The sequence below is a fragment of the Rhipicephalus microplus genome, unplaced genomic scaffold (genome assembly GCF_043290135.1).
Source record: "Rhipicephalus microplus isolate Deutch F79 unplaced genomic scaffold, USDA_Rmic scaffold_13, whole genome shotgun sequence".
NCBI lineage: Eukaryota > Metazoa > Arthropoda > Arachnida > Ixodida > Ixodidae > Rhipicephalus > Rhipicephalus microplus.
Genome location: NW_027464586.1, coordinates 29,427,608 through 29,449,117, shown reverse-complemented (window position 1 = coordinate 29,449,117; position 21,510 = coordinate 29,427,608). Strand labels below are relative to the sequence as shown.

Sequence of the window (21,510 nt, the reverse complement as noted above, 5' to 3'; positions counted from 1 at the left end):
TCCATCAGTGTGTGGTTGAGGCGTTCAGTAAGTTCGTTAGTCTGATGGTAAGAAGTCGTAAAGTTGTGCAGCGTAGCACAGGATCTAAGAAGGTCGTCGAACACACGACATGGGAAGCAGCGGCCATGGTCCGTGAGTAGGTGAGAAGGAGCGCTATGCTGAAGGATGATGTCATAGAGTAGGAAATCTGCGACTTCCGTTGCGCAGCTGGTCGATAGCGCTCGAGTAATTTCATACTTAGTGGCATAATTCGTAGCTACTGCTATCCATTTGTTTCCCGTTGCCGATGTTGGAAAGGGACCTAACAAACCCAAACCCACACAATGAAATGGCTCGGCTGGAACTTCAATAGGTTTAAGGTGACTGGCAGGGAGAGACGTAGGCTTCTTCCGACGCTGGCACAGGTCACACGCTGCAACGTAGCGGCGAACAGAATGATAAAGGCCCTTCCAGAATGCCTGTCGGCGGACGCGGTCATAGGTTCTCGAGACACCTAAATGTCTGGATGTTAGGGCGTTGTGAAGTTCTTGCAAGATGTCCTTGCGCAGATTACGTGGGACGACGAGCAAAAGTTCTGCGCCATCAGGCTGTAAGTTGCGGCGGTACAAAACGTTGTCTTAAAGAAAAAATAGGCTCAGTGAAGGGTTTTTATGACCGGATTGAAGAGGGTCAATCATCGATAGCAGCGATGGATCTCGGCGTTGTTCGTCGGCTATTTGCTGAAAATCAGTTATGGCTATAATGTTGGCATCAGGTTTCAACTCGGAGGAGTCGGGTGGATTAACAGGGTATCGAGATAAGCAGTCGGCATCGCTGTAAAGCTTGCCAGACTTGTACACTACAGAAAACGTGTACTCCTGTAATCGCCATGCCCATCGCCCAAGTCTTCCTGTAGGATCCTTAAGGGTAGACAGCCAGCAGAGCGCATGGTGGTCTGTGGTGACTGCGAACGTGCGTCCATATAGGTACGGAAGAAACTTTGCGATAGCCCAGATGAGAGCCAGGCGCTCTCACTCAGTGATTGAATAGTTCCTTTCCGACTGAGAAAGTAGGCGGCTAGCGCACGCTATGAGATGATTTGTGCCGTTCTGCATTTGTCCGAGTATTGCCCCTATGCCATGGCCACTTGCGTCGGTGCAAAGCTCTGTTCAAACGGCCGGGTCAAAAGGAACCAACAAAGGTGTCGATGTGAGCGCAGAAATCAACAACGCAAAAGAATCTTCTTGGTCTTCACGCCAGGAAGAAGCCACGTTCTTTTTGAGAAGATACGTGAAGGGCCGAGCAATTTCCGCAATGTTGCTGACAAAACGGCGGAAATATGAACAGAGTCCGAAAAAGCTGCGGACTTCTTGCGTGGAACGTGGGACCGGAAACTCGCGCACCACGCGGACTTTATCAGGGTCAGGTCGTACACCAGTAGCGTCCACAACGTGGCCAAGTAGCTTTATCTGACGGCGCCCAAAGATGCACTAAGACGCGTTAAGCTGGAGGCCAGCAGAGCGAAAAATGTCAAGAATGGCCGACAGACGTGAAACATGGCTTTCAATGGTTGGCGAGAAAACGATGACATCGTCTAGAAAACGATGACATCGTAGACGATGTCATCGTCTGTAGACGATGACATCGTCTACAGACGATGACATCGTCTGTAGACGATGTCATCGTCGAGAAAACGATGACATCGTCTACAGTTCACACCAACGTGTGAACTGTAGAGCACGTAAATTAGCATGGTGTGCCTGGCAGTGCCACACAAGGTGCTTTAGCAGTGTAGAAATTTCGGCTAGTTTGTATGGGTTGGTCTTGGTCAAGCTGAATGTTGGGGCAGGACACTAAAAAGAAGTGGAAAAAACAAGTGCAGAATTAGAATTTTTTATAATTGATTGATATGTGGGGTTTAACGTCCCAAAACCACAATATGATTATGAGAGACGCCGTAGTGGAGGGCTCTGGAAATTTAGACCGCCTGGGGTTCTTTAACGTGCACCCAAATCTGAGCACACGGGCCTACAACATTTCCGCCTCCATCGGAAATGCAGCCGCCGCAGCCGGGATTCGAACCCGCGCCCTGCGGGTCAGCAGCCGAGTACCTTAGCCACTAGACCACCGCGGCGGGGCTAGAAGTTTTTATAAAACGCCATTCTGTTATGTGAGGGGTGATTGCATTTACTACAGAAATATGTGTGCATATGTAATTAGAACATGTCACATGAATTCAGTAAATTCAGAAAATTTTGGATTTTTACTTCTTCGGGCTTATATCGCATTTATGCAGGTAACCGAAGTTTTATTTATCATACTATATGAACCCCATATATAAAGAAGGCCAGCCACTACAGTGGCCAGATTTCGCTGCTGTAGCTTAGTGAAATACATATCTATCTAACTAAAAATCTATCTATCTATCTATCTATCTATCTATCTATCTATCTAGCCGTCTCTGACTTTTAGCTATCCTGGCCGTTTCAATAATGGTAACAATACCAAAACTGGTAAGATACCATAACTGTAGACAAGCATAAGTGTCATATTATAACATGAAAATTATGATGTGTATGTCATGAATGTCGTGATTTATATGTCATAGTCTTGCTGCTCTTGCGGTGGTTCTGTTCACATGACATGTTGCAAAACTGGTATTGTATGACATGACAACATGACTGTATGGTATAACATGAACACAAGTGACAGACCCTAACGTGGAAATCAAGACATGCATGTCATGTAAGTCATGACTACACGCCACGTTCATGGTGTGCTCGTGTTCGTTTCACTAGCTTCACATGTACCAAATTTGGTATTGCGGGACGACAAAGGTAAATGACTAGTCCAAACATGATAATCATGATATACATGTCATGTAAGAACATTACTACATGGTAAACTCATAGTGCGCTCGCGGTCGTTTTGCTAGCTTCACATATATTAATCTTTGTGCTACTTGACGTCAATAGATGAGAGAGGTATAATACTAGCGCAAACGTGATTATGTTTATATGCGTATCATGTAAGAACATGACAACGTCCACGCTCATGATGCGCTCGCGAACATCTGGTTAGCTTCACATATACCAAATTTGGTATTATGAAACGTGAGCGGGCAACGAGGGTAAATGACGCGTCCACACATCATAATCATGCAATGCGTGTCACGTAACAAAATGACTACATGACATGCTCATGATGCACGTGCGACCATTTTGCTTGCTTCACATATAACGAATTTGGTATTACGTGACGCGAACGAACTACAAAGGTAAATGACACATCACAACATGATAATCACGGCATGCGTGCCATGTAAAACAAGACTATCTGCTATGCTCAAAGCGCACTCGCCGCCGTTTCGCTAGCTCAACATATACCACATTCGGTATCACGGGACGTTAATAGATTACGAAGGTAAATAACACGTTCAAACAATATAATAATGACATATAAGTCATGTACGGCATAATTTACGCCCACGTCATAACGTTATGCTGATTTTAAAGTGACACAGCAACCTTCCTCATTCGTGCTTTGCATATCATTGATTTCCACTGTACGTGGGATCAGCCAGTTTTTTTTTTTAATCAAAGAAATGCTGTTTTGTTTTTAAATGCTTCTCACTGTATCTTTTGCTGCTTCTTCCCATGCATTCTTTTACTGTTTATTTACAATGTCGAACACCCAAGTGAATGTCAAAATTCAATGAATGTGAAATTTCATACATGCATAGGAATGACGAAACACGTGTTATGATTCAGGTGCAGCATATCGGTAATTGTGGTTTCGCTTGCGTCAGCCAACCATCAGTTTATTTTCATGAAATTGTAATCAAATGCTTTACAAGGTATCCTTAACATAAACCTCATATGTGCCGAATTGACACGTTCATTTATTACATGGGCATAGGCAGATAGTTTTTTCTGCCCTCTTTATTTTCTGCTCTTCACAGAACCTTCACTTGTTAGCCGCCACCTGCGGTGTCTTGACATTTTTCATGACTCCGTGCTTGCACTCCCTGCCTTAAAGAGTGCATAATATTATGTATTTAATGGAACTAAGAAGTTTTTTACGTTTACTTCCGTGCATTTATTGATGTATTTTTCTGTAACACTTCTTATGTGTCCTTTTTGGGACACATAAGAAGTTACTGTTACTTACAGATGAAAAGCTACTTACTGGATGCTTCTCTGGCTCAGTACGGTATTATAAATAAATAAGTGAATCTGCTTTCCACAGCATGTGAGTCATGACAGAATCTTGTCAAGTGCAGACCACGTATATGGCTTTGCGCGGATAGTCCCGATTATCTAGGGCTGTGTTTAAGTGATTTTACAGACTCTGAAGTTGTGTACTCGTTTGAGAAGGAGCTGTCTACTGCAGAGCTTCGCGAAGAAGTCAGCCTGACGATCGAGCGTCTGCAGATGCGTGTCAAGTCGGTCGACGTGTCAGTCACCACTCCGCGCAGCGAGGAGCAGGAGGCAGCGCTCGCGCAAATTGAGCAATACGTGACCAACCTCGTGCGGCGAATGACATCTGACCCAAAGGGTGCCAGGTAAGCAAGGTCCACTATTAAAAGAGGCTACTTCACGAAGATGATGGTCGTATTGCCAAACATTCATTTACTTCTTTGTTAAGTGATTGAGTTACTTTGATTGCCCTCTAAGTCAATACAGCATATTATAGGGGGAGGGGCAAGAAAACTGTTATCTATTATATAAAGCAAAATAAGTGACAGCGCAAAAAATGCATAACAATTATTTATGTGAGTGCAGTACTGTAGATAACAACAAACGGTCAAGAATGAAACCGACGTAAACACTGCTAATACAAAAGGTAACGCTCAGCTTAGTTAATCCAGTAGACATATGTAACAAGAACATGAAAAATGGCCCAAGCTTTGGGCACCAAAAACAACACACAAAACAGTTATCCGAATGTGGCGTGGTGGTTAGTCAGCCGCTTGATGAGCCGGCAGCCAGGAACAAAGGCAATGGCGCTAGAAGCGACCGCGTCATGATGCCTGCTCGAAGGCATAAAGGCTAATTCAGAGTAATTCATACACAATTATGAACAATCCCGAGTGACCCTGGCTCATCACTGCTGCTGTTCTAAATACGAAAGAACAAACACTTCATTGAGCTCTTCAGTATCTATGCTTCGTACGTGAAAGTAATCATAGATCCATAATCTTGAGTACGGCGGAAAGACGACGAGAAAGGGAATTGATTATCGTCAAGTTTTATATCTGTAAAAATTGCCCCCGTATCTGCATGTAATCTGCAAATGTCGTCAAAAGACGATAGTCTTGCGTGTGAATAGAGTGAACAAAACATTTATTGGATGTTCTGCGCAAGAAATTGGTGAATGGTATTCCGGAGGTGCTGCGTTAGAGTGCCTCGAGCGTGCAGCGGAGGTGAATGAGCGCATCAAGTCACGTCACACGTGAGACATGAGCGCCAACTGGCCGTTTCTTTTGGAAAAACAAAGCGCGTGGCCGTGCGTGCCCGTCTCAGAGGTGATAAGCTGTAGAACGCGAGGCGACGGGTAGGTGCCGCTACCATCTCGTCTTAGCAAAGCATTGGAAACACTCCCCGTTCCGTGCAAGCGTTGCATGGTAAGCGCAGCGTGATAAGCGCTACGTTCCTTAAGATTACTTAAGTATGCGTTTTCTAGTAAGATATGTATATGCAAAATATATGCGTGTTGTCATGGTGCTTCAGACATGCGCAATAATTGATTTTTAACTGAGAATTGCACAAGCATAAACGCTCAACCTTGAGCAACATTGGTGGTCGCTGCGGATGAGGTTGGCGGTTTCAAGTACCCATGACTGGTAAAATTAGACAAACAGACAAGTATACAGACAGACAAACAGACAGACCAAAATTTTGGGTCGAAGGTCCCCAAAAAAGACTATCGTCTATAATATTGATCTGGATTGGTGTAAACATTTCCCACTTGCACGAGGCACGCTCTTGAAAGCTTTAGACGCTTCTTCATTGTTCTCTCTGTCTGAATCGGAATCTTTTACCTACGACCAACGATTTTACCGACAGTGCCACAGCACGGCACCGCATCAATTCACAACAGTCAATGTTTGCGCATGAAAAAACCTGCTTGCTTAGCTCCTTGAGATATTCCACTGGCAATTTTTTTGCACTTCCGAAGATATATTTTCTCACGGCTTCCAATTTCTGATACAGAAAAAACAATTGCTGTTTTTCCAACTTATACATAGGAATTTAGCGCTAAATTTGAACAATGCATCGATTCCCGACTTTTCTTGGTACAAGCATATACCGCTATCACGCCCTGAGACAGCAAATTTTGAGTGAAGCTTCGTCGAACACCGCACGTGCTGAAAAGAGGGGGGATGTTTCATTGTTACTTGAGAGTAATTGTAGTGACTGTCACTGTGTGGTTGCACTGCAAGACAATGACCGTGTCCGCGACCACTTTCACAAGGTAAATTTACTCCTTTGGGCGAGCTTGTATTCACTGTTTTTCCGGTGTCCTAATTTTCGTGGTCTACTCACGGCAGTTTTCAAATGCAATGGAGTGTTTGTGCCACTCTCTATATTTTATATGAAAGCCTTTCTGTTTCTTGAGTCTGGCAGTGGCGACGGCAGCAGAAGGAATGTTTCTAAATTCTCGTCCACTTCTTTTATTTTAATTTTTGTAGTGGCACTAGCCTCAGGCGTTTTTTGGCTCTTGATAATCCTCAGCGCGGGTACATCGACACTGTCATCACCCTGCTGCACCGACGAATGTATCAAAAGTACCGCAGCCACGTCCAAAGACACCACCTCTTACGCTATCGACGAAATCCTCTGAAGGCGAACTTTCGACTGGCGTTGTGCACCGCACAACCGCAATCGGGCTAGGAGCTTTGCACGTCACTGTAAAACTGAATGTATTCTAACCACCTGCTACGGGTTTTTTTGGTAATATACCCGACTGTGTACCTAAAAGTTGCGTGATGGAATTCCAGCGTGATAGCTGCACTTTCGAAGGAAGCGAAAATGCCTGGGGAACGTACACTTTGATTAAGATGCACGTTCAGAAACTCCATGCCTTCAAAATTTCAAGAGCCCTTCACTACGGCGTTCCTCATATCATGCTTTCGGGATGTAAAAACTGAAAAATTCTTACGCTGATGAACTCAGCAAGAAAATGATCTAGAAAATAATGTTTCATTAGTCTTTGTTTCATAATGAAATTGTTTTCTTAAGTGGCATCTCTCCTAAAATGGTCCCCCTTGGTGGAAAAGTGGCTACAGTCCTTGGCTGCTGACCACAAGGTCGCGGGGACCGAAGCGTATATTTAAGGGCTTGTTTTTCTGTGTTTTGACACAAATTTAATGAGATCTAATAGACAATAATGTCAAAGAAAACTTAGGAGAAGTTATTAGACCGAATTGTAAGACAGTGTCAAGAAAGAAAAGTGGGTGAAAAGATAACTTGCCGTGGGCAGGAACCGAACCTGCGACCTTCGAATAACAAGTGACTATTGGTCAGCTGCCAGCTCGTAATAAGTTCACGTGCTACGTGACACCAAAGAAGCTCATAAAGAGCGTGCTACACTCGCCGCCATGGCTACTGGTGGCGCTGACTGACACTCCCACGCTTAAATTCCCATATATACCAAATAAAGTGGGTGGGGGAAAGCCACCGTGGTAGCTCAGTGGTATTGCATCGCGCGCGTTATCGAACGTAATGGCAGACCTTTCTGCAGTGCTTGGACCTAAATTGGGAGCGAGTCTTCCTGCATTCTGCAGCCAATAATGCTTAGCTTGAAATATTTCGAAAAGTTAATTAGAGCGCGAAAACTTGACACGTAAACTCACACACGCACACACCCATGCATCAAACACACAGCGCTCACTTCCAACTGATTTATTCATAGCTCGAAGGCTTGAATATATACATGACACATTGTGCGCACACACACCCAAAAAGGCCAAACAGCATACATTATCAAAACGTACAGTTAATCAATGTCAAAGCCTTAGAGCGATAAACTGAAGTTCGCTTGATAACAACGAAATTGAAGGGGCGCTTACACAGTGATCTTTATTTTTTTCAATGAAAAAGGCTTCTAACACTTCACGTGCAGTTTTACTTGCGCTTCTGCTCAGAATCCTCGTTTCAGAAAATCGTGCGTCACAACCACACGAGATGGCATGCGCAACCAGGTGCGCATACTTGTCATCTCTTTTCGTTAATTTTTGGGCATGTTCCCTTAATCGGTCATTAATACACCATTCGGTTTGGCCAATGTTCACGGTTTGGCCAATGTGTAAGCGCCCCTTCAATTTCGTTGTTATCAAGCGAACTTCAGTTTATCGCGCTAAGGCTTTGACATTGATTAACTGTACATTTTGATAATGTATGCTGTTTGGCCTTTTTTTGGTGTGTGTGCGCACAATGTGTCCTGTATATATTCAAGCCTTCGAGCTATGAATAAATCAGTTGGAAGTGAGCGCTTTGTGTTTGATGCATGGGTGTGTGCGTGTGTGAGTGTACGTGTCAAGTTTTCGCGCTCTAATTAACTTTTCGAAATGCTCTACCAACTAGCCCAACAACAAGTTCTCTTAGGTTGAAATAATTCTTCTGTTGTCAGAAGACCAGACACTGATGCGAAGCATTTTGCGTGGCGGCTGAAACACTGGATCCATGCAGTTACTCTTAGCAGTCTTGCAAAAGAGCTGTAGTTTTCCCGGGGTACGACACCATGGCGAACAATATTCGCAGATGAACAAACGAATGTAATTTCTGCGGAAAATCTTCGATCATTCTTTGGTTGCTGCGGTTCGGTGAACAGTATTTTTTGCTAGATTCGCTGACGTCTATACCTTCGCAAGACCTTATTTTGTCACACAGCCAGCTTGGGCCATGACACCAACAGGACGATTTGGTAAGATCCGAAAGTGATAGTTCTCGAGTGATGACATCGGCGGGATTTTATTCGCTGCTACGATGAACCATTGGGAAGGTGTGGTATGCTGCTGGATTTCGGCGACAAGGTGCACTACAAATGGTTCCAACTTGGTCACTGAACTCTTTGTTCAGTTTAGTCCCGCAAGCGAGTCCGTCCAAAAGGCAACAGTGGCCTGTTGGAAAAAATGAACCTTTTATTTATTTCCATTTATTTATTTATTTATATCAATTTACCCTCAAGGCCAGGGGCATTAAAGAAGGGAGTGGTTACAAAGATACAGGTCAAATACAAAATTGATTAACTGAGTACAGGCTTGTTAGGTTCCTGGGTAAACAATCTTAGCTAGTGCGGTACGAAAAAAGTTGGTGGTCGACAACGGTGGCTGTTAGTCCGGGAAAATAGTTCCATTCTTTTGTAGTGCGGGATGTGAAGGATTGGAGGCAAGTTCTTATTCGGCAGGGCTGCATTCCAACTTTGTGAACGTTGTCTACTCGTGAGGAAATGTACACTGGTGGAAGTATGAGTTCGTTGTGCAAATGGGAACTGTGATGGAATATTTTATGAAACTGGAATAGGCGAGAAAACTGACGACGGGATGCAAGGGAAGGAAGGTTCAATGTGTTTTTTATTGACGTTACGTTGGCGGTACGGTTGTAGTTTAAAGCGGGCGTGTAAAATGGTTTATGTATAAAACGGGCAGAGTTATTCTGTACTAACGCTAAGAAACAGATTAGGTTATCAGTACTGGGATCGCATATGAAACAGGCGTCTTCTATTTTACTACTGACTAATGTTTTATATACCGTTTTTTTTAATGACATAGGGGCGGAAGAGAAATACGCCTAAGATGCCCTAACGTTCTGTTAGCACTGTTGATAATTGTGTTAATATGAAGTGACCAGGTAAGGCAGGAAGTAATATGAACACCAAGATGGAGGTAAGGAGTGACTGATTCGAGGGGGGAAGAGTTAAGGTAGTACGTAACAGGCTTAAAAAGGGACCGAAAAATTCGCATTGATTTACATTTGGTAGTGTTAAGGTCCATTAGCCACGTGTCACACCAGTTTGAAATCGCGTTCATGTCAGTCTGCAGAATGTGAACGTCATTTATATCGTTAATATCCCGAAATATTACACAGTCTTCCGCGAATAAATGAATATTAGAAGAAACACAAGACGGAAGGTCATTAATATATATTAAAAACAAAAGCGGACCTAAAACTGAACCCTGAGGGACGCCGGAATGAACAGTGCAAGAAGGGGAGTTATAATTGTTGGCGGAAACAAACTGTGTTCTGTTGCAAAGAAAGTGCTTCGGCCATGTTAAAAGATCGCGACCTGGGTTTATTTGCTTAGATTAAGAAGTAATAGCTTGTGTGATACCTTTTCAAACGGTTTGGAAAAATCTAAGAAAATACAGTCTGCCAGTGAACAACGATCGAGGATCATGTTAAGTTTATGAGTAAAGGAAATACGTTGAGTTTCACAAGAGAAGGTTCTGCGGAAGCCATGTTGGGCGCTGGTAAAGAAAGAGTTAGTTTCGAGAAATTTTACAATGCTTGAGTAAAGAATGTGCTCGAGTATTTTGCAACGAATGCTAGTTAAAGAGATTGGACGAAAGTTGAAGGGTTAATTTTTACTACGTGACTTATGAATGGCCACCGCCTTCCCGACCTTCATGTCCTCAAGAAGTGTGCAGGTGTCAATAGATTGCTGGAAAATCTTTGACAAAATAAGAGAATAATACAATTTAGCACATTTTAGGAATTTGGGGTTATTCAGATGAATACCAGGGCTTGAGGAGACTTTTAGCTCCTGAAGTATTTTTTCTATTCCTTTGGGTTCGAGCAATAATGGATTTATTTGTAGGAATTAATCAGTCGGTATGTTTGGAGTAACAAAGTTTGGACTAGGAGTAACAAAATTGCCACAAAAAACATCGTTTAAAATCACTGGGCATAGTCTATCAGGAATTGCCGAGCCATCTTCATCAAGTAGGTTGATTGAATCACAAGTGTTAGGGTTAATCACTCGCCAGAACTTTTTCGAATCGCTTAAAAGCATGTTAGGTAAAGTGTCTTGGAAAAAGGTTTTTTCGCTTCTTTTACTTTTGACACGTAGTCGAGGTTAGCTGCTTTGTTTGTACGCCTGTACCGCCTGTACCGTGCTAAACGCCTGTACCGTGCTGCAAAACAAGAAGATTGTTTTGCAGCACGGTACAGGCGTTTCTTCTTGTTCGAGAGGTGCTTTAAGTATCTGGTATACTACGGGGCTCGGAAAGGGGATGAGATAATGCGCAAAGGGACGTATTTGTTTCTTATGTCGTTCACTTTTTCTTTAAACATGGACCAGTTAGTTTCTATTGTACGCCTGTCAAAATCCTGGAGGAAAAGGTCGAGGAAAATTGGGAAATCCTGGTTGATTGTTTCAAAATCTGGTTTGTTATAAGCGCGAATATGTTTTGTTCTCCTATTAGTATTCAGTTCAGGCATCAGAATGTCATAACTAAGTGATAAGTGGTCACTCAAGGATGGTAAATAAGAGATGACTGATGTAGTATCTGGATGGGAAATTAGTATCAAATCGAGAACGTTAGCGGAGTCGTTCACTATCGGAGTTGGTTCGGTCACAAGCTGTGTAAGCGAAAAAAGGGAGCAGAGGCTAACAAACTCCGCGCTCTGGGATGAAAATGGCATAACGGATAGACCAGTGGGGAGCCAGTTTATATTTCAAAAAATAAAGCCACCCATTAGAAAAATTGTAGCCGTAGGTTGCCGCGTGACAACGATGTTGAGCACGTCGTGAAGCTCGTCAACGAAATCGGGTGGGTAGTTAGGGGGCGATAACACACCTCGACAGCAATATTTTGGTGCTCAAGTTCTAAGTATGCCCATACAGTTTCTAGCAGAGTGCGTAGGTTAATCAGATAAGATATGATGGAATTGTTTATGGCTAGAACAACACCACCGCCTTGTCGCGAAGTACGGTCGCAGCGATAGGTGTTAAACTGAGATGGATTGTTATATATTTCGGCGTCATGCACGGTTGGGTTCAACCAAGTTTCTGTTATTGCAATAATGTCAGCATTACACGTGTCAACTAAAGACTTAAATGAATTATTAAGAATATTTCTAACATTTGCAAGCAGTATGGTCACGGATGCTAACATACCACGTCCCCCCGCGTTTCCCTATGTGGTCGAAGATTTCGAGCTTTGTGCCGCTCTTTCGCTTTCGTGAGGTATGTTAAAAGATCGTGCTTCAGGGACAGTGCACGCAGATTCTGTTATGGCTTCATTACGCGAATTGTACACGTAGCAATTTTTACCAATGAACAGCTTGTCATGTCGCAAATAAAACTCCGGAGAATTTCGCAAGTTCTTTGCAAAATTCAAGCTTTCACCTTACTTCGCGAGTAGCTGGTGAGTAGTCTACTGATATGCTAATGTTGCTTTCCTTTAATTCTGAATGCAGAGTTAACATCTGAATTTTTACTTTGAACGACAGGAACCTAATTATGACGGGGCGCCATTTGGAAGGAGAAAAAGAGCCGATATGGTGCACACGCTCTATTTCATTCGGGGGCAGCTCACTGCCGAGCGCTCCTGACAACACAGAAACTGCCTTTTTTTCGGTCTCATCCCAAGTTTCTCACTCATATGGAATGCCATAGAGGAGAACGTTGTTTCGTCTAAACCTGTCTTCAAGGTCTTATAGTTGCGACACTACAGCATCGTTCTGGGTTGTCAAGCGCTGGGCAGTGTTTATCACGATTTCAAGTTCTTGCTGCATTGCACCAAGGTCGTTTTTGCATTTCAAGAGAATCAAGTCAGGCAAATATATTTGCAAGCTTAGTTTCCATAGCAATCTGGCTAGATTTTATTGCTTTATTGTCAGTGCTAGGATCTGTAGTGCGTGCGTCCATGGCTTGTAATAGTTCAAGGACTTTGCCAGAATCGCCTGGTTCCGTTTCCAAATTATGGGAGCGAAGTGTCGGGCCTGGATTCGATTCAATATCCCCAGAACAAAGCAGCAAAATAACCATGTCATAGCACTCGGAAGAAATCATAGAAAGCACGTGTAGGCATGCGAGAAAAAATAGGAATCGGTTGTCGTTTTTTTTTTGAGAAAAGGGAGGAGCTTCTACACACCAGAGGAGCGTAGAAAAGATGCGTATGATCCATACTGCCACGAAGGCAGCTCCCATGCCTACTGATGATTCCATCGTACAGCCGTGGTTTTATATGCGTCGGTTGAGATGTCGCTGCTGTCGTCTTGATAAGCAGATTTGTGTGGTTGCAGATAGCCGGTACTGGAAGTGTTCTGCATGCTGGGTTATTGGCGTCAGGCAGCCCGAAGCCACGTGGGCCACAGGAAGCCGGGTGCAAGTAGGGGGGGGGGGGGTGGAGTGGCCAGCAGATAAGTCGTCGCCAGGATCACCAGAGCCTGAGGAACGTAGAAAAGATGCGTATGATCCATACTGCCACGAAGGCAGCTCCCATGTAAGCCGCATCGCGATGGTGCATGCCAGGAGCTCCAGGCGTGGAAGCGATACCATATTCAAAGGAGCAAGTCGGCCCTTGCTGATCAAGAGTCGCGTGAAGCGTGTTTCGGGTTGCGAGTTCACTCGTACGTATATGCAAGCACCGTATGCTCTAGGATTGGCATCTGCGAAGATGTGCAGCTCAAATAAAAAGGGTTTATTTCTGTCTCGTAAGAATATATATTGTGGCATAGTGATCGACAAGTCGGACAGCTCAGAACACCGACTATTTCATTCGGCCTGTTCACCTTCAGGCATACTTGCATCCCACGCAATATTTTTCTTCCATAGATCCTGGAATACCATTTTAGCCTTTAAGGTGAATGGAGTGAGGGACCCCAGTGGGTCGTATACTCTGGCCAAGGTTTCCTGTGCTGTACGTTTGGTAGCCGGCTTTCCGGCGGCAAACATAGCTGCGTGCTCAGTGCCTAGGATAAGGTGATCGCCTGAACGTTTTGAAGGAACATCTAAAAACCTTCATCACCTTCATCATTAGATTGCCGCCAGCTTCAATTTCGATGGCGCAGCTGTCACGAAAAAATCTTTCTTTCTACTCGTCGCAATTTGAGGCCCACTTGCGAATTTCCAAACTTGACTCGTAGAATATTTGTTTCATTTCTTCACATACCTTCATCGGCGGCTGCGTGCTGGGTCATAAGATTATCTACGCAGAACGCGTGCTCCGATAAGGCTACGGTTTCTGAGTAGTTCTGCTGACAAGAAAACAGCTGATGACGAATTGTAGCCGCCGAAAAAAACCTGGCTTGAGGCGGCTCTAAATGGTACTCTGGTCATCCTTCAAGTTGTAATCGGCGGCATGGGCTCTTCCTTAGCTGGCCGTTGTTCCAGCCAGAAAAACCTCAGAAGGTTGCGATCTTCGGGCCAACGAAACAGCTGGAGGTATGCCTTCCTTATGTCGGCTGCAAGAACGACAGGGTGGTATCGAAAGTTAAGAAGTAGCTGGACAATGCCCACGCCATGTTTGATGTCCTTCAATAGGACATCGTTGAGGCAGGGACAACCAGCTTCATGTGATGACGCATCAAACACCACTCGAAGCTTCGTAGTGATGGCGTCCCGACGAACTCCGGCATGATGAGGCATATAGTGTACAGTATCTCCGACTGGCTGCTCTTCTTGAACCTTCTCAGCATGTCTGTCATCGAAATATGCAGTGTTTCTGTATTTCCCTAGTAACGTTGGCTGCTCTCGGAAACAGTTGATTTGACGTTGTAGTCGCTGTTCTGCCTGTCGGCGATTATTGTTTCCTGCTTCTAGTCTTGACTGTTCCGCCATGAGCGGCACCTGACAACGTCTGTATTGCTTCTTTATGTAGCGCTCAAATGCGGAGAGGTGCGCTTCCATCTCCAACGGTTGTGAATAGCTTCCATCGAATCCGATGCCATCAAGATGTCACATCGACGATACGTCATAGTCTGGCGGAGAAAAATCGCGGCTCCATATTAACAGTGCGCTCGACGGGTACTGGATGTCCGACGATAAGGGTCCTTGTACCATCCATCCAAACGTTGTTTCATTCGCTTAGCGTCTCGTTTATGCGGTGAATCTTGCCGGTGACCACCTTCCAATAAGCGTCAGATGCTACCAGCACGGTGATGTCGCCGTCTTTTTATGTATTCGATTGACATGCGTCAGCAACATGGTACGCTTTTTCGAGGAGCGTCTGCAAGATATGGTGCTCTAGCATTTGACTCGTTACGGAGCAGATCTCTGGAATCGTCGAGGCTTCTAACTCCGCTTCAGCATCCCTGAATCGACTGCGCAGTCGCACGGAGACATGGTCTGTGCAGAGTCGCTTCTTAGCCTCTGCACAGCCTCTGCAAAGAAGCGGGAGGGCTGGAGGCACTGGTCCCAAAGCTTCTTGGTAGATCTGCAGCAGCTCGCCCATCCGAGATCCTCGTCGATTTTGTACCCGGGCAAGCAGGGGGCACCCATGAGGCGCATGGGCTAGCCGATCAATATGTTGCTTTAGGAGCAGGGAGACAGACCAGACAACTACCTTTTCCAGGGTGGCTGCGACATGAGAGAATCGAGGCAGGCCGAGGACACAGCGAATGAAGCCCTATGCAGGAACTCGAGGTGCTTCAAAAGCCACCGAGGAAGCGCTACCACAGGAGATGCGATGTTATGCCGGCGAGTCCTCACCGAACGTCCATTCCTCTGAAAAAGGCAATCTCTGTCAAGGCCAGCAAGCCAGCCCGTCTGACGAGAACCACTCAACGGCGTCATCACGCGCCGGCCGGTCGCACAACGCACAGCGCGCCCCCTCAGCCGACAAGCCCGTTGCAGCAATAGGCGCCTTCCAGTCTAGCGAGTCTTACGCAATGCGTGGCGGCGTCACTCGTCCTTGGGTGCAGCCATGGGCAGTGGCTCCGGATTTGATGAGAATGACGCAGCCCAGCAGCGAGCCCATTGAAGGATTCTGACCTCACGGCCAGCGGCGCTTCTGGTTGGCCATTTGGTTACTCAAAGAATCCCACCTGGTGCCTTAAAAACAGCCCCGCGGCGCGTCGCGAGCAGTAGACCTATGTGTCAGACAAGAGAGCTGACTCTTCGAGTCTCTAAACTGTCGGCCCTAGTGACGAATTTGTAACGCCTCTATTTGTTTGCTGTACATAAACTTTGTTAACTCACCGTCGTCTCGTCCGCTCGTCTGTCAGCTCTGCGCAGAAGCAGCCGCGAGCTGAGAAACCTACGCTACAAAACGGCTGGTGACAATGTCGGTGGAGATCGGAGCAGTGGCGCCTTCGGGACCGTGTTGGCGTCGCCGTCTTTAGTAACAGTGGTTGGCAGCTGCAGGATCGGCCAATGTCAGCGACATCGATGCGGTGAGTGCCCGATGTTTTCCCCTCAGTTCTCCAGACTAATATAGCTCAGGTTATAGTAGTTTAGAGAAGGGCTGTGTGAAGCATTGCTGAGCGAGCTTTGACCGTTTCAAGCCAAGTCAGAGCGCTTTGAAACCAAAGTTAATGCGGAGGGTGTGAACACGGCAGTGTTAAAAATTGCTTGCATGTCTTGCTAGTAGATTTATAGTGGGTACGGCAAGTAGATTCCTAACATGGGGCGAACAGCATGAGGCTAGTGTGAACAATGGAGAACCTTAAAGTGAAGGAACTCATCGAAATTTGTGAGGAACTCGGCATTGCTTTGGGCCGTGCGAAACAAAAACAAGCGATCCTTGAGATCAAGAAGGATGAAGGAGTGTCCACTGAGGAAGTCGATGAGGCCTGGATGGATATCAAAGCTCGCCGCGATGAAGCTGAAAGGCGCGAACGTCGCGAGCGTGAGGAGGCCGAGAGACAGGAGCGCCTCGAGTTGATATGAATAGAATTGGCAATCCTACAGTGTTTGCAGGCGCCTAGCGTAGGTTCTCCGACAGTTCAGGTCAGCGGTTTTAGAATTCAGGACCAACGGCCACCATTCGTAGTAGGCGAGGACATGGCGAAGTATCTCGTCAAGTTTGAACACGTCTGTGAGCGAAATGCTTTGGAGCGGTCTTTTTGGGTGCAGAACCTGTTAGCTCTTCTTCCCGGCGAAGTGTCCGACGTGATAACGTGCTTGTCAAGGGAAGCGTTTGAGAGCTATGACGAGGTTAAGGAAGTGCTCTTGAGACGTTATAAGTTGTCACCCGAGGCTTTCAGACAAAGGTTCCGGTATGCTAAAAAGGGGAATGAGACACACGTTGACTTCGCGTTTCGTCTTAAAGCCGATTTAATTAAATGGCTGAAGGGTGTAGGTGTTTATGACGATAGCGATAAATTTTAGAATGCATATCATTGGAGCAGTTCTACCGCTGCATCGAGGAGGATGTCAAACTTTGGATGCAGGACAAACTTGGTAAAGTACCGCTAAACAAGGCAGCAGAGTTAGCTGAGGAGTATTATACTCGCCGAAAGTTGCATATCAGGGCAGTGCGCGTTGAAACGTATGTAAGAAAAGAGGGCTTTTCAAAGAAACCTGATCAACGGAAACCCACTCCACACCGTAATTTGAAGAAGGACCCGTCTCTTACGAAGGACACTGTAGGGGAAGGGCAAACGGAAGCGGAGAAATCGAGGGCGGTTCCTAAACAACATACTGATATCACACGCGCGTTTTAATCACGGAAACGGCTAATCTGGTACAACTGCAAAAATGAAGGGCACATCGCAATAAACTATAAACAAAAGTTTGCTTTCGCAACAATCCGAGAATCGGAAAAAAACATGCGGTTGTTAGAGCCGTATCTCCAAGAAATTAGTGTGAAAGGGAAAACATTTCGAGCACTTCGAGACTCAGCGGCAACCATGGACGTTGTCCATCCTTCATTGGTGTCTCCAGATGACTTTACAGGAGAATGCGCGTAGATCAGGCAAGTCGCCGAGGAGCAGAGTGCTTGCTTACCAATCGCTACGGTTGCATTGAAGGCCCGTTCGGTAAGCTTCGCACTGAAGCGGCTGTGTCTGCCGCAATTCCCAATCGTTTTCTTTATCTTTTCTCTAACAACTCAGAGCGGCTTCTCAAAGAGCAGCGCAAATCGTTCTTTCCCAACTTAGCGTACATGGCCCTCACGCGATTGCAAGCGCGGAAGCTTTCGCAGGAGCTTGATCTTCTTCAATGTGGTGATGCATCAAGTGATCTTGGCGGCGAGTCAACGGAACCTCAGAGAGGAAATTCTCCGTGCGAGTCGTGTGAGCAGTCACTCGAGTGGCCCGTTGCCGAAGCGACTGGCGCAGTTTCCGTAGCGGGAGGAGACGACATGACGCCATTACGTCAGAGCGAGAGGGGTGCAACGCTCTCGCCTGTAGCGAAAAGTTGGAGTGAGCTGTCGAGGGTTGATCGAGAAACGCTCATTCGAGAGCAGCTTGAGGACCTCTCGATTAAAGCGCTAATGGAAAGCGTAACCTTGGGTAAAAAAAAAAGAATTTTTTTTTTTTTTGAAAAAGCAGGGCTCCTGTATCGGAGCTATACCAATGCGCAATGTCGCAAGTATGAGCAGCTCTTGGTGCCATAAAAGTGTGGTCGCCAACTATTGGAACTGGCGCATGAAAACGCGTGGGCCGGGCATCTCGGCATAAAAAAGACCAAGGCTTGAGTTTCCCTTGAGTTTTATTGGCCGAAATGCTGGAAGGGCATCGAAGACTTTATACGTTCACGTGATACTTCTTAGAAAGCGGGGAAATCCACGGACAAGTGGAAGGCACCCATGAAGCTTGAACCAAGTATCACAGAACCTTTTCGGTGCTTAGTAATTGATATCGTCGGGCCGTTGCGAGAGACAAGGCAAGGTTGTCGGTACATCCTGACGGCCCTCTGTGTAGTCACAAAATTTCCGGAAGCAATACCACTTAAGGAGCTAAATTCCCCTCATGTCGTGGATGCACTGCTATCTATATTTGCATGCGTCAGATTTCCTCTGATATCCAATTCGACAATAGTAGTGTCTTCACCAGCTGGCTTACCTCTACCTTTTTGGATAAATGTGGAAGTAAAGTAGTGCACAGCTCGATCCATCACCCGCAATCTAATCTGGTAGAGCGTACGCATTCCGTTCTCAAACGGATACTGTGAGCTCTTTGCTACAAGCAAAAATTCGATTGGGAAGTGTGTATTCCTCCCGCTATGTTCGATTTGAGATCAACTCCTCATGGGAGCACTGGTTTTAGCCGTACAGTGCTTGTGTATGGCAGGAGTTTGAGAACACCATAGCGAATGCTTGGTGAGTCCAGGGAGAACTTTGATGAGGACCCTAATGTAGTTCCGGTTGTTCTAGACCTCATTCAGAGGCTTGGAAAAACGAAAGATCGTGTGGAAAGCCGCATGAAGTCTGTACAAGTGTTGTCAAAGGAGTACTACGACAAGTCGGCGAAGAAGCGCACCTTTGAAGTTGGTGATCAGGTAATGCTGGTGCTGCCGTCCAAAAAGAAGAAGCTTGAGGTTCATTGAGAAGGGTCCGCAAAAGTAATATCGAAGCTTTCTGATATCAATTAGGAAGTGAAATTAGGAAGGCGGCTGAACAAAATTTACCACTGTAACTTGATGAAACCATACGCTCAACGTCAAGCGGTCGTAAATCTGCTGTTTAATGCTTCAGAGGAAGAGGGAGCAGAAATTTTGAGTTCTATTGATGTAATCGAAAAGGGATCGGAGGTAATCTTGGAGCAGTTGAACCTAGAGCAAAGGTTAAGTGAAGTCCTAAACGAAGACCTAAAAAAGGATTGTTTCCGAGTTTGAAGACGTGTTTTCGGACCATCCCGGAAACACGACGGTGATCGAAGACGATATCGAGCTAACTTGTGAGGAGCCAATCCATAGCAAGCCATATTGATGTTCCCCTGAGCAAAAGCAGATGATGAAAGAAGAGATCAATAAAATGCTGGAGTTGGGAGTCATAGTACCAAGCGAGAGTGACCATACAGGCCCTCTATTATGGGTTCAAGTGCTGAGGAAAAACTCGAGGCCATGCATCGATTATCGGCGTCTTAATGCCATAACTCGAGACCAAACTTACCCGATACCAAATCCAGAGGGGAGGGTAGAAATGTCCCATTTTAGCTATATTTCAACGTTAGACCTGATGCGAGGGTATTGGCAAGTCTCCCTTACGGAGCGTGCTAGCCGCTATGCCGCATTCGTTTCTCCATTCGGGACGTATCGTCCACTTAAGCTGAGCTATGGATTGAAAAATGCGCCCTTTTGTTTTTCAGGCTTAATGAACCACGGTCCTAAAGGCCTCTCTGAGTTCGCTTTACCGTATCTTGACGATGTCGCCATCTTTTAAAACCACTGGGAAGAACATGTGGAGCATTTACGCGGCGTGCGGAACAGGTTGAAAGAAGCTGGTGTTACCACGAAACCTACTAAATGTCACCTAGGGCGCGGCGAGGTGTCGTACCTGCGACACGTTGTGGGGCGTGGCTGGCGTAGACCTTCAGAAATTAAGGTAGCCGCCGTCGTGAACTATCCACGACCAACCAGAAAATCTGAGGCAACGGCATTCTTGGGCTTGCTGGATACTATCAGCATTACGTGCAATACTACTCTAGCATTGCCAGCCCTTTAACTGATGCACTTCGAAAGTACAAGCTGGTTAAAGTAATGTGGGACTGTGAAAAGGAGAATGCGTTTTGCAAGCTGAAACAGGCCCCAAGCGAAAAGCTCGTTCTCTTGGCACCCTATTTCTCTAAGAGATTTGTAAATCAATGCGACGCGAGTAATCACGGCATGGTAGCTATATTGTGCCAGGTAGACAGTGCTGGCAACGAAAGGCCAGTCTCGTGTTTAAGTCGAAAACTCAGCTGCAGGGAGAGAAGAGGCATACGGTACCTCTGAAAAGCAACGCGCTTGCCTTGTGTAGGCCGTTCAAAAGCTAGCCTGTTATGTCTCCAGTTCGAGGTTTGTGGTCGAAACGAACCACTGTCCTCTAACTTGGTTAAATAACATGTCGCCTAAAAGTGGCCGGTTTCTGAGGTGGAGCATGATACTCCATCAGCACAACTTTGACGTTCGCTACAAAAAAGGAAAGCTAAACGCTGTTTCAGACGCATTGAGTCGTGCGTTTAGTTAGTACCTTCTCCACCTTTCGGTTTCTCGCTGGCGATTCGGGGCAAAACTTTGTTCCCATCACGGCCTTAGCTGAACGCTCTCGTCCAGAGTGAGCTGAAGGAGCCAACTGAATGTTGTATTCTATTTCGTTACGTTGTTGTACGTGTAAAAATGTGAGTTCTCATTTTAAGAGTCTTTTGTCCCACATGTGCCTCTTGATGTAGAGGGAACGAAATTCCAATAGATATTTAGCCAGGTATACGTTGTAATAGACTTTGTCTGGTGTTCTGTCGGGTGACCGAGGGCACTTGCTTGTGTCGTGTGTTGTCTGTTGCCGAACCGTTCTTGACAAGTTGCAGAACCATCGACAAGTGCTGAGACCAAAGATCGTCAGAAGAGACGAGCGAAGCTGGCCGACAAGTTGTGGCGACAAGTTGTGGCGACAAGCCAATGAAGCTGGGATCCGTCCTTTAGAAATGGGATGTGTTCCCG

The 21,510-nt window shown here is 45.7% G+C and overlaps 1 protein-coding gene across 1 annotated transcript in view; it reads left to right on the top strand.

Moving 5' to 3' along the window:
* LOC142784051 (BAG family molecular chaperone regulator 2) overlaps positions 1 to 21,510 on the top strand; it is a 163,957-nt gene that overhangs the window by 47,284 nt on the left and 95,163 nt on the right. The window contains exon 2 of the mRNA XM_075882685.1: positions 4,372 to 4,543. Within this exon, the coding sequence (XP_075738800.1) occupies positions 4,372 to 4,543 (172 nt within the window). The remainder of the gene's footprint in view (positions 1 to 4,371; positions 4,544 to 21,510) is intronic.